The following is a 13,139-nucleotide window of genomic DNA, read 5'->3' on the forward strand; positions in this document are numbered from 1 at the left end:
AGCTGGCTGTTCTGCACCCCTCTCACATAGCAGTACTGGGCTCTGGTGGGAACACCACGCTTTGTAAGCTAGATGGAGAGAAGAGGTTCTCCACTTCCAGCTTCCAAATCTCTGTCTTTGGATAAAAGGGAGATGAGAAAAATCTGCCAGTCATTGCAAGAGGGTCCCTTCCTAATGACAAGAGTAGCAGCACCTGGATTTGTCAAGAGCCACATATAGCAGTGACAGGAGGAAAACAGCAGTTGAGAGAATAATCCAAAATGCTTCCAAGTAGACATGGCCATCACAAAGACTAAAACATTTTATTTATTAACTTTACAGACAATGCTTCCTACTCAGAAAGTAAATACAGGCTCGCTTCAACCACTAGGCTAAAGACCAGGGTTGTGTCCATCCTCTAAGTTTCTCCTAGGAAAGGCTTCCAAGGAACACGTCCTGCCAAGATCCATCAAAGACAAAATTCAAAACTAGTTCACAGGGCACCAAGCTGATACTGTACATGGTGTCTCCCTTCCACTCCCCTCTCAAAGTCTTCGTGCCTTCCGAGGACGGCAGCCGTTGTGTGGAATTGGGGTATTGTCTGTGATGGAGATGACCTCCAAACCCCCCATGGTCAACCCCTTGATGGCAGACTGAAAGAGCAAGAGAATGGACATTAGACTGCATGCTGCACTATTACACCATCAGCACAGACCGGCAGAAAAGTGAAAGGTATCTTTGAGGAGGCAATCTGGAACAGGGCGATCTCTTTGGAATAGTCTTAACTATCAGGAAGCCCTGTTTGGTCCCAGATGGTCCATTCCTCCTGGCTAGGGCAGGATTGTTTCTTACAATGTATTCTCCATTGTTTTGCTACTCTAGTTTGAAGTGACGTAAACAATTTGGCTTTCACTCAGGCCCTTATACAAAATTATTCTAGGATCTCACCAGGAGGACATTTTTTTTTTCTTTTTGTGATTAATGCTTTGGGGTGACAAAACAGTAAATTCCCTCCAGCACCTCTGTCCTTCATATCAGTTTCAGAAAAGCAGGTTAACAGGCAACATAATTCTGTAGGCCTGAATAAAAAACCCTGCAGCCCTCAGAGAAAGGAACAAATAGGTGAGGGCTCATGCCAGTGAAGAGGAATCTTAGGCACTTACCATACGCCCAGGGCCCAGACCTTTCACCACCACTCGCACGTGGGACACACCCTTCCCGCAGGCTTTCTGTGAGGAAAAAAGAGCTTTTAGTGATGAAAGGCAGGCAGGTCAAAAGGTATCTCTCTGGATTAATCCCTTTCATCCACTCTCACAAGCTTCTTCAGATAGAAAGGAAAATGGAATCAAGAATGGTTCCTGGGAGATAAACATGGAGATCATTTGGATAAAGCCAGGGATTTGGGGAAAGATAGGAAATGCGTGGCCGGGGACAGATTTAACACAACATTATGTACAAAGAGGAAAGGGGAGCTGAGAAGGGAAGCTGTCTTGGGTCATGAGTTGAGGCAGCAGATGTTGTGTCCTTTTAAGGCTAGTAGGTGACCAAATTAGGGAGGGCCTAAAAGAACTTCAAATCAACAAACCTTACCGGTTTCTCCTAATGTGGCGCAGCACTACCACCTAGTGGAGATCTCTAACCCTCCCTGATGGTGCATGTTAAAAGTTGTCTGGGGACATGTTTACACTTTAAAATGCTACAGCCGCAGAGTTTCAGGGCTTGTCTACACTTAAAGTACTGCAGCTGCACTGAAGCACTTCAGTTAAAACACTACCTACGCCGACCGGAGGGCTTCTCCCATTGGTGTAGGTACTCCACCTACTCAGGTTAGGTTGGTTTAACTGCATTGTTCGGGGTGTGGATTTTTCACACCCCTTAGCAACAGAGTTATACTGACTTAATTTCCTAGTGTAGACTGATGGGGTTCTCCCATTGGTGTAGATAATCTACCTCCCTGAGAGGCAGAAACTGGATTGACAGAAGAATTCTTCTGTGAATTAGCACTAGGGTGACCAGATGTCCAGATTTTATAGGGACAGTCCTGATTTTTGGGTCTTTTTCTGATATAGGCTCCTATTACCCCCCACCTCCTGTCCCGATTTTTCACATTTGCTGTCTGATCACCCTAACTAGTACCATTTACATCGGGAGTTCCAATGGCATAGCTACATCTCTTGGGTGTAGATTTTTCACACTTGAGAACTATGCCAATGTTTGTTCCCAGTACTGACCAGGCCCCAGGATTACAGGGATAGAGGCTAATTTCTGACACTGGCTGTTTGTGAGGGGTAACAGTACAGCACTGCACCTGTATTCTAAGAATCAGTCCCCGATGCATAAGATTAGTGCTGGAAATGGTTCTTATTCATCTAAACCAATCGCAACATGTTGTTCTTCCCACAATAGGAAAGAAAAACTCCAGAGGCTAAAGGGTTAACTAGAGTGAGTTCTATCCAGTTCAGAATGGGGATACTTTAGGTTTTCATTCTCACTGCGCCCCATTCTGCAGTGCTGGAGTCTGGGACACAAGCAGTCTCATCTTCCCCCACACATCACACACAAAATTCGGTTCTTTTAGAAATACTTACACTAGATCCACAGGACCAGATATTAAACTCTTGTGTGAAACTGATAACTGAAAGTGCAACTGTGTCATATTCTCAAAGTCTGACCATGCTCTTTTAGGAATGAAGGGTTACCAGAATGGCTCAGATCTTTGGTGTGATATTCTGCCTCCAACAGCAGCTTACAGCTGAGACTTCACCAGGCCAACTATGCGGTGCTGCTCATGGAATAATTCTAAACACAGCAATTCCTTCCTGCCCCTCACACCTGCTCGGTTTGTGCCTAGATTTCATTTCCCCTTATTTGGCTTTTGAAAATAAACGGTCCATGTTTCAAGTGAGACCATCTGAGCAAAAGCTACTCTCAAGGCAGGGCCACAGCTCTGCACAAGGTAACAAGAATTTCTTACCCTGTATAAGCTTATAACTGAAATGGAAGCTCTGTCTCTCACAACAGCAACTGCCATTTTACCAATGAGTGACACTGCTTATGACAGCATCGATATGTGGAAGGAAAGTCACAGCTGAGTAACCTGTTTCCATCTGGGCTTAATAGTCAAATGAAATGTGCTGCTTAACATTTAGACCAATGGTTTAAACTACAACACTGTCCAAACTGGAGCCAAAAAAGGATAGGAAGTAACTTACATTTCTCCATTACAGGCCACTAAAGCCACCACATTTTCATTTAAAGCTCCCATTTCACATACAGTTTATCCAGGCTGAGATGCTCATCATGGCCCCCCACTCAAAGGAAACAAGGGCAGCAATGTGTAAATGGGGTGTACTGCTCAGACACACAGGAACTGGCGGACTCTACTTCTCTCCTCCAACAGAAGACAGAAATGGGAGAAGGAAGCAGAACTTCAGAGCCCACCCACAAATGCATTCTGTTGGCAATCACTGCACTACTAGCACACCTCCTCCCAACTCAGCAAGATTAGCCTCAACAAGCAGAGTGACCAGGCCAGACTCACCGCTGCTGCAGCAATGCCTGCAGTCTGTGCTGCAATGGCAGTGGCCTTCTTGGCATTTCTGAATCCTTCTGTGCCACAGGACGTATGGGCAAATGGCAAGTTCTCAGGACTGATGACCTGGATGTGGGTGCTGGGGATGAGAAAAAGGGGGGTAGGAAGCCATAAGAAAGTAATTCTCCAATCTTTTCTTGCTCTGATTATCTTCAAGGCCACCCAGAAGGCCCCACCCAATACCTCTACACTACTGCACTCTAGGCCAGTGGTTCTCAACCAGGGATACGCAGAGGTCTTCCAGGGGGTATATCAACTCATCTAGATATTTGCCTAGTTTTACAACAGACTATATAAAGGCTAGCAAAGTCAGTACAAACTACAATTTTAAACAGACAATGACTCGTTTATACTGGTCTATAGACTATACATTGAAATGTAAGTACAATATTTATATTCTCATTGATTAATGTTATAATTATATGGTAAAAATGAGAAAGTTAGCAATTTTTCAGTAATAATGTACTGGGACGCTTTTGTATTTTTATGCCTGAGTGTGTGAGCAAGTAGTTTTTAAGCAAGGAGAATCTTGCAGGTACACAAGACAAATCAAACTCCTGAAAAGGGTACAGTAGTTTGGAAAGGTTGAAAGCCACTGCTCTAGGCAACAATAGAAGGCTCTGCAGCAGCCCTGGTTTGTCTTAAGGGTGATGCTAGAGTGGCAGAATGAGAGAGTACTGTCTTTTGGGGTAATATACACCTGCCAGAAATTGCTCAAATTTCCAGACCCACTTTCCCACTGCATATGATTCACCACCTCTGCTTATTTTAAAATGTACAGAACACCTTTGTTAAGCTTCAGAGACCTTCACAGAATTATAAATTATGTCTCATTGGGGGACACCACTGAAATGCAACCACCTCTGGTGAACAACACGGCAGCTGTTCAACAGCTGAACAGCAATATTGCAACAATGTAGGACAGGAAATGATCAGATTCCTGTATCCTGTTAAAACTGCCTGTGGAATATAGGGGGGACAAGATGTAATTACCCATACCTGAATTTGGTCAAAACATGCGATCAACAGCTTTACTCTTGTGAAAGGCACTATGTGTTAATGGCCTTGGTCTTACATTTCCCATTACAGTTGGCACCTCCAGCACTGCACTGAACTATTGCTTCAGTACTGACTCATAAGAAAGAGTGCTGTCTCCTGAGTCACTACTTCCAACACTACTTCCCAGCCTTTTCCATAGAGACCTCCCATCTAGCCAAGATCAGGGCCCAGTTGCTTAGCTTGGGTGTTCTCAGCATAAAGCGGTACTGCTGCAGGCCCTTTTACATGGGACCTGTATACCAAGAAGTTTGTGTCTTACTTGTTGTACGTAGCTTTGATGTGAGCTATTGGGATATCTTCATATTTCTTTCCACCCCAAGTTAAGGAACTTCCTTGTCCTGGTACTGGGGGGAAAAGGCTGAAAAGTAAAATAAGAGGAATCAAATACTTGCAATATCACGCAATGGTAATTTTTAATAGAGTCTTGGAATTTAGGAAAAATGTGGATTAAATGCTGCCAAACGAAGCTCAGAACTTCTTATATAAACTGTGTTTGCGATTGTTTCACGTCACTTGTTTCCCTTACTTTCCTGAAAGATGCTTGAGGTGATTCACCCCCCTGATGGGAGACAGATGAAGAGACTTTACACCACAGCTTGGTTTGGAGCCATACAGGATGCCTCACCTGAAGTCACTCTTGCTTTGGTTTGCTGTCACCTCAGGTGCAACACTGGTATTCTCCATTTGTTCCTGCAACCTCTGGAAACCTGTGTGTATGTCACGACACAATGCAACATTGTAACCACTAGGTGAAAGAAGTGGGAGAAATAGATTAGGATTTCACAGCTACACAATAGTCTTTTACATTATCTTTTGCCACCTCACATAAGACCTCCCATAGTATATTTTCGCACAGGAAACAACCAAAGCTATTTGCTAACTGTAGGACTATCTCAAGCAGTCAACATCACCCTCACGGTTCCCCAGTCACCTTGAGGAATCAAGTAGTAACCACCCCAGGAACATCACTTTTTCAAAGGGACATTGTCAGGTGTCCACATTCCAGTTTTTTATAAAAACAAACAGTTGGGCAAAACTGAGGACTGTTTTCACAATAAAAATAAACTCAGACAGCATGCTGGCAGTGCACAAGAAACAGAAATGGAAAGGGACTAGGCTAAGTTCACTGGTCAGGAGCTAGGGAGGAGCAAAAGCAAACAAACACTGAAATGAGCACTGAAAGGTATTTTGTTATAATCCTTTTAGTGGGACAGAGGAGGGGATTTTACGTTTCTGTCAAAATACAAACAAAATTAGACAACATCCATTCTGAAGAGAGACTTAACTGGGAGCACGTTTGAAAATAAGACTGTTCATCAATAAAACAGTAGTCTTGCCCAATCATTTCCTGCCAAGCCTATGCTATACCCTAAGAGCCTCAACCTCAAGCCCTGGATTTCTCTATTGGTCTTAGATTCTGCACAAGTTGATCTGTTGACATGGAAACAGCAGCAACAACACACAGTATGATCTTATTACAGGTGGAGTTGGGAAGGAGGGTGCTTGTTAAACATATGTAGCTTTAATAATTGAGCTAGTTCTACCCAAAACAATCTCTTCCTACCCAGCAGAGACCTTCCCTGTGTGTATCAATCAGAATTGCTGACTTCAGTAGCTACCTATGTTTCATTAATTGGAAAGTGAACCGGTTTCTGTCTATTGCACCTCATGCTTCGTCTACACAAGGGTGAACGGAGTTGCAATGACAGGGCCCAAAGCCTGTATACAGGAGCAGAACATGAAGACGGTGTGATTGCACAGGTATCCCCGGGGAACAGAACCTTTATTACCGGTGACCATACCCAGCCAGAGGGAGGCTAGCCCGAGTCCGCAGGGCTGGGGGGGCAGAACAAATGTTTTCATTTGCGCTCTGCGCCATCTGGCTCCGGAATCAGGAAAGATGAGAACAGCGAAGGAGCCCCACAGCGCCCCTTTGGCGGAGTCACGGCTTGGGGCAGGGGCAGCCTGAACCCACAATGCAGCCCAACGCGAAGGGCGGCTGCAGTCTGTAAACCACCCCCAGGGCGCTGCGGTCAGCCCAGCGCTGGGACCCCAACGCCCTGCCGGCCGCCCGCCCGCCCGCTCCGCCCCCCACTCCCCAGGCCCTGGCCGCCCGCTCCCCACTTCACGCCCAATGCCCGGGCCGCCCGCAACTCCCCGGCCGGCCGCCCGCTCCGCTCCCCCCACAGGCCCTGGCCGGCCCCCGCTCCAGTTACCCCAGTCCGGCCCCTAAGAACCGCTGCCAGGCAACCACCGGCACCCGGGTCATGGCCCTTCCCCGCTGCCGTCCGACCGGCCCCAGAGCGAGGAGCCAAGGGCCCAACCCGACAGAAGAGGGGAAAGGTCAGCGTCGTGCATTGTGGCCTATGGGAGGAAAGATGGCGGCGCCCGGATGGCCCTGTGGTGCGGTGCATTGTGGCCTATGGGAGGAAAGATGGCGGCGCCCGGATGGCCCTGTGGTGCGGTGCATTGTGGCCTATGGGAGCAAAGATGGCGGCGCCCGGATGGCCCTGTGGTGCGGTGCATTGTGGCCTATGGGAGGAAAGATGGCGGCCCCCATGCAGCGGGCACTGTGCGGTGCCGCGGTGCCATGGCGGTGGGCGCTTGGCCCTCGCTGGCTGGCCGCCGCGGCCGCGCCCCGGTGGCGGCTCGTGGGTGCGCTGTGTCTGCAGAGGCCGCCGAGCATCACGCAGGCCCTGAGCCCGGAGCAGGAGGAGATGGCGCAGCTGGTGCACCAGGTAGTGAGTTTGGGGGGAGGCGACCCTCCTGGGGCGGGGAGCAGGAAAACCCCCCGGCGTACCTGGGGATGGGGCTGGAGTCGGAGCCGCTCCCGCCCCCGGCACTGGAGCTGGTCCAGATCTGTGTAAGCCACATGCTGTGTTTCCCCCGGAGGAGACTGCTGCCTCCCCTTTGTCAAGCTCAGGCGTATCAGACCTGAGGAAAAGCAGTTTGTTGTGCCTCTGGGCTGGGACCCACCTGGAAAAGTCCCCTGTCTAAAATGCAAATAGTTTGTAAAGCACAAAGTTAAAACCCGGGTTAAAATGCCCCTTTGTAACTGTACTGGGGCAAGACACAGGCTGTGCCCCAGGAGTTTCAGCACTTTGATGCAGGAGTTGCTGGGTGAGGTTCCATGGGCTGTGATGCTCAATCAGCGTGTCCCCTTCTTGCTCTAAGCACTGTGACTCCGCTTCCATGAGTAGCGTTCTAGCGTATGGATGGTGTGGGGTGTGGATGGCGCACTAGGCATGTCCTTTGAGTCATGAATGCTATGTCCCCGGCTGCGCTAGTGGGAGCTGGGATCCCACAAGTGGTGGGGGTGACTTGTTGGGAAGAGAACACTCCCTTCTGAGGCAGTAATGACTCCAGTGCCTGGCTGTAGTTCTCAAAGGGGATATCCGCTATACGTCACATGGAGGCCATGTTACTGTGAAACCCTCAATTTTTGGATTTCCTGATTTATGTGCATTTAGATTCCAGACTACAATATTGTGCTAACATATTTTTTGTAGTGAGTACATAACTGTATTTACAGTGGGCTAGCATCTCCTTATGTCGTCAATATTAGATGTGATCTCTGCACAGTATAACTTTAACCTCTTGGGGTAGAGCATATTATGTTCTGGGCAGAGACTTATTGTCCAGCACAAAGAAATAAACGCAAGCCCTGTTTGTGGCAATAAAAAATTGCTTTATTCTCTACGTGTGACCTTGGATAACAGCGCTAGTAACTGTGACCCATAGTGGGGCTCCTGATACTTGACAATTCTCTATGGTGTTCTTTCCAGATAGAGGTGGAGAAAAGCAACTTTTCAGACCATGAGATCCGTCGCTTGGCAGAAGAGGAGCAGCTGCGGAAGATGAAAGACAATATACAGGATGAGGAAGCGGACTCTGGGCAAGCTATTGTGTTGGCCCAAGACCTGGAGGATGCCTGGGAACAGAAATTCCAACAGTTCAAAGCTGGCCCACGAATAACAGGTTCTGATCCAAGTTCTCTCAGCTGAGCAGGAGAGGGGTGGGGCCTCCCTGGTCTATCTGAACATGGTTGACTTTGGTATAGTGGAGTGGAGGTGAGGCAGGGTGCTGAGCCTTCAGGAGGAGGGAGCTTCCATGGGACTCCCATGACTCCTTTCAGCTATTATAGGAGGAGTTATCTGGTCTGTGAAAAGAGCTGTGTTCTGTTCCTTTCCTCATAGAACCTTTGAGAGAGGATAAAGTATGGAGGCTAGTTATTCTGTCCTTATCAGAAAAACCATGACCAGCCTGACTCCCAGTTGTAGTTCACAAGAGCACACAATACTAGTGTTGTTTTTATGTAGGTCCTGCATAATCATTGACTATTAGTTATTAGGTACTAAGTTGAACTAGAAACTTCAACTACTTGCTTTAAATGGTCTTTTTTAAAAAGAAGAGCATCTAAAGTCCAGTCCTGCTTTCACCTTTATGAAACATGACTGAAAATCAATGGATTCTGTCCAGATCCCCAGGTGGCACCTATTCTGTTGTATGTAGGTTCTTATACTTTGCTCATCACGATAGTATCTGAGTGCCTTCCAGAATTGCATTAAATAACACGACTAACTTCTATCATATTCATATCATCTACCCAGTGGGAGAAGCATGTGTAGTGGAGTGTCTTGAGAACATAAGAATGGCCATACTGGGTCAGAACAATGGTGGTTCTAATCCATTATCCTGTCTTCTGACAGTCGCCGGTGCCAGATGCTTCAGAGGGAATGAACAGAACAGTGCAATTTTGAGTGTTCTATACCCTTTTGGGTAGTCCCAGTTTCGTGCAGCTGGAGGTTTAGGGGCACCCGGGGCATGGATTTGCGTCCCTGTCCATCAATGGCTATTTGCCAAGATGGTCCTATCCTTCATGAATTTACCTAATTTTTTTTTAACCCCATTATACTTTTGGCCTTCACAACATCTCATGGCAATGAGTTCCATAGGTTGACTGTGCATTGTGTGAAGAAGTGCTTCCTTTCTTTGATTTTAAAAAACAACAAAAACAACAAAACCTGCTGCCTATTAATTTTGTCCGGTGACCCCCTAGTCCTTGTGTTATGTGAAGGGGTAAATAACACTTCCTTATACACTTTCTCTACACCATTCATGATTTTATAACCCTCTATCATATCCCCCCTTAGCTGTCTCTTTTCTAAGATGAACAGTCCCAGTCTTTTTAATTTCTGCTTGTATGGAAGCTACCATATCCCTAATCACTTTTGTTGCTCTTCTCTATACCTTTTCCATTTCTAATATATCTTTTTTGTGGTGGGGTGACTAGAACTGAATGGAATATTCAAGGTCTAGATGTACCATGGGTTTATATAGTGGCATTATGATATTTTCTGTTTTATCTATCTCTTTCCTAATGGTTCCTAACACACTGTTTTTGACTGCCACCGCATATTGGGGAGATGTCTTGTTTTGGTAGGTTTTTTTATTATTATTATTATTTATTAATTAAATATACCTATTACTGTGGGTGTATGTTAGAAAAATCAATATCAAAGAAATGTGCCTTGCACTTGGAATGGAAAGTAGTGAGGTTTGTGATGTTTCTTATTTCTTGGGGGAATTTATTCCACAGTCTTGGACCACCCCTGGAGAAAGTTCCTAGAGCTGATGAGAGCATTTGTACCTAGAAGCATCACTCGGAATTGTTCCATGTGTCCTTGTTGTCAGGGGTCTGAGAGACAGGAAGGCATGGGCTCTGATGAGCTAGGTACTGGATGACCCCATCCCACTTGGAGCCTATCTGTCTCTGGAATCTGTTCTCTCTTGGCAGATGCTGATAAATGCAATGACCGGACATCTTTGAACAGGAAGCTGGATCGGAACCTGATGCTTCTGGTCAAAGAGAAAGTTGGCAACCAAGAGTTGTGGCTCCTTCCTCAAGCAGAGTGGCAGGCTGGAGAGACGTTGCGAAGCACTGCAGAGCGAGCTTTGGCTACTCTCTCGGGTAAGTCATCTGCTGTGCAGCTGCTGCCACCCCTTCCTGTCCTCATTTCTTTCTCTTGTGTCATTACTGGGATATTATCAGCTCATACTAGTAGAGCCCCATTATACTCCATTAGGATTGGCCAGAGAAAGGGCATGTAGTAGCAGATGGGGTGGGTTGAACCCAGTGGGGTCTCTGAGGAGAGTTGTGTCTGGGTAAAGTTGCTTAGAAGCCATGGGGTATTGCCCATTGCAGGGAGAGTTGCTCTACATTCCAGCTCAGCTACTAGTGTATAGGCTCTCGACAGGGGGCACTAGGTGCCCCAAGCTATGTCTACACTTAAAGCGGCATGTAGAGTACAGATACCACACATGCAGCGGCAGTGAAAGGCAGGCTGCGTCCACACTTAGTAGAGGCACCACAGAGAGAGACGTCGGCAGTGGAGATGCAGAGGGACACTGAAACTGCTTTTTTCAAAAAAAAAAAAAAATAGCAGCATAGACAGGGGAGGTGCTGCTTAGTATGTAGAGAGCCTGTGTGGGGTGCGTACCCGGAGTTCAGGCATGTAGGGCACTCCACTCATCAAAGCCATGCCTCACCATCTACCCTGTCATTTATACCCTGCAAGGGGGGGTGTGTGTGTGTGTGTGTGTGGTGTCTGTACTCTGCACACCACCGTAAGTGTAGACTTACCCTGTTGTCGGGGAAAGGGCTTCTGTCTCCATCACACACACAGCCCATTAGCAGCCTTTCTTGGCACGTAAAGCCTATCCTCAGCCAGGTCTCTTCTTGCTTCCCAGCAGGGGAGCACTGTGGAAGCCGCACAGTTATCCTGACAAAGGGAGGGGGCATTTTATGATCCCCTGGACCACACTACCTCTGGCCAGTCTTTGCGTGGGGTTATTGAGACTCCAAAAAGGGTCCCTAAGAGGGAGGTATGGCACAGTGTGGACCTGTGGGAGGGGGTGTTCTTGCTAGAAAGAGATAACAGAATTGAACCAAAACTAAGCATGATGAGTCCTTTACTGTCCCACTGTTACCCCTTAGATGCGGCAGCTGCTGTCATTGTATGACCTGATCTCTTGCTTTGTTTTCTTTCCCCTCTGGACACCCTTGGACCTCACAGGAAATTGCATCCAGGCCAAATTCCTAGGGAATGCACCATGTGGGCTTTATAAGTACAAGTTCCCCAGGGCTCTCAGGACAGAGGGCAGTGTGGGGGCCAAAATATTCTTCTTCAAAGCTCTCCTCCAGAGCGGTGATCTGCCCCAGGCAGAGAGGAAAGAAGACTACGTGTGGGTCAGCAGGGGGGAGCTGGGGGATTACTTGAAACCGGACTACCTAACACAAGTCAACAGATTTTTGATGGACCAGTGAAAGTCAGGGCTGTGCTCCAAGCAAATGGGGAGGACGCAAAAAACAACTTCAGACAGGTGCATTGCCTCTGTGTACAGAGAGTGGCATTTGAAGAAGGATCCAACCTCCCCCTTGTTTTCTGTTCCTCTTCTCTAGGCCTGTATCAAATAAAAAATATTAAAACCTCTGCTAAGTGAAGAGTGTTGTGCTTATGTTGCACCCTTTAATGCCCCTAGGATTCTCCTTTTCCCCCCTCCCAGCTGTGCCATTCCCTAGGTCTGTGGTACCTCTCTTCACTGGATCCCCATAGTAGCCTGAAGCTCAAATGGTCTCTCTGAAAAGCTGTACTCTTCCTTTAGCAGCTGTTCCTCAATAAAAGGAGCAGTGAGTGAGCTCCCTTTACTTGCTTAGGTGGGATGAGACACTGTTAGAGGAGTAAGAAGGGGATTTACCAATTAGTTGCATTGGGAAACCTGGCAAAGGACCATGTTTAAAGTTCCCCATTTTTAAACTCTGTGTCCAAGCCTTTAAGTCCTTAATCTCCTTCTGGGTTATTGTGGCCCCTCTGGGGAGGAGGCGCACCTGTCAGTGTGTGGGGGGAATAGCAGCCACCTGCTTCTCTAAGGAATTCAGCTTTCATTGGCCTGGAACGTGGGAAAGCAGCATCTTCAATAACACACTGGTCCCTGTTGATGCAAATTGTACACACTGCTGAGTCCCATCTATCCTCCTCTTTAACCTGCCAGGGGGTCCTTTGACCTCTCCAGAGGCAGCCACTGTAATTTATCTAACGAAGGAGAACTGTTCTAGGCCAGTGCTGTGTATTAATTTTAGAAAGTATGTCTGAGTGGCCGCCACAATACGGTGGCTGAAGACAAACTGTCCTCTCAGCAAAGTGGAGCATCTGACCTTTATGCTCTGAGCCATGCCCCAGGAAATGTTCGTGCTACAGCTGAGGACTTGGCTTCTCTTCTATTTCTATCTGCATGGGAAATTCACAATGAAAGTCAAACTGCTTAAGTCACATGCAGCTGTTTCATCCCTGTCTGTGGCACTCCCGGGCCTTGTAAGGGTGCAGCAGCAGGTGGTGTGTTGGCCACGTACCACACAACTCTCTTTCTTTAGCATAAAGACCATCATGTAGCTTTCCTGTCACCATTCTGACAGGGCTTCTGTGACGCCATTGCAACCCTCTAGTGCAGA

The 13,139-nt window shown here is 47.2% G+C and overlaps 2 protein-coding genes across 2 annotated transcripts; one reads left to right on the top strand and one right to left on the bottom strand.

The window, feature by feature from the left end:
• Positions 1 to 283: 283 nt before the first annotated feature.
• On the bottom strand, positions 284 to 6,994 carry MRPS11 (mitochondrial ribosomal protein S11). The gene is made up of 6 exons (XM_084642468.1): positions 6,847 to 6,994; positions 5,256 to 5,375; positions 4,890 to 4,988; positions 3,521 to 3,650; positions 1,143 to 1,208; positions 284 to 632 (listed from the first exon to the last, which is right to left on the bottom strand). The coding sequence occupies exons 1-6, from the start codon at positions 6,897 to 6,899 to the stop codon at positions 525 to 527; spliced, it is 576 nt and encodes a 191-aa protein (XP_084498594.1). The 5' UTR covers positions 6,900 to 6,994; the 3' UTR covers positions 284 to 524.
• On the top strand, positions 6,994 to 12,129 carry MRPL46 (mitochondrial ribosomal protein L46). The gene is made up of 4 exons (XM_084642467.1): positions 6,994 to 7,368; positions 8,416 to 8,608; positions 10,428 to 10,601; positions 11,707 to 12,129. Exons 1-4 carry the CDS (start codon positions 6,997 to 6,999, stop codon positions 11,955 to 11,957), a joined length of 990 nt encoding a protein of 329 aa, XP_084498593.1. The 5' UTR covers positions 6,994 to 6,996; the 3' UTR covers positions 11,958 to 12,129.
• The last annotated feature ends 1,010 nt before the right edge of the window (positions 12,130 to 13,139 follow it).

The sequence above is a fragment of the Lepidochelys olivacea genome, assembly GCF_965140295.1.
Source record: "Lepidochelys olivacea isolate rLepOli2 genome assembly, chromosome: 10".
In the NCBI taxonomy this organism is placed as follows: domain Eukaryota; kingdom Metazoa; phylum Chordata; order Testudines; family Cheloniidae; genus Lepidochelys; species Lepidochelys olivacea.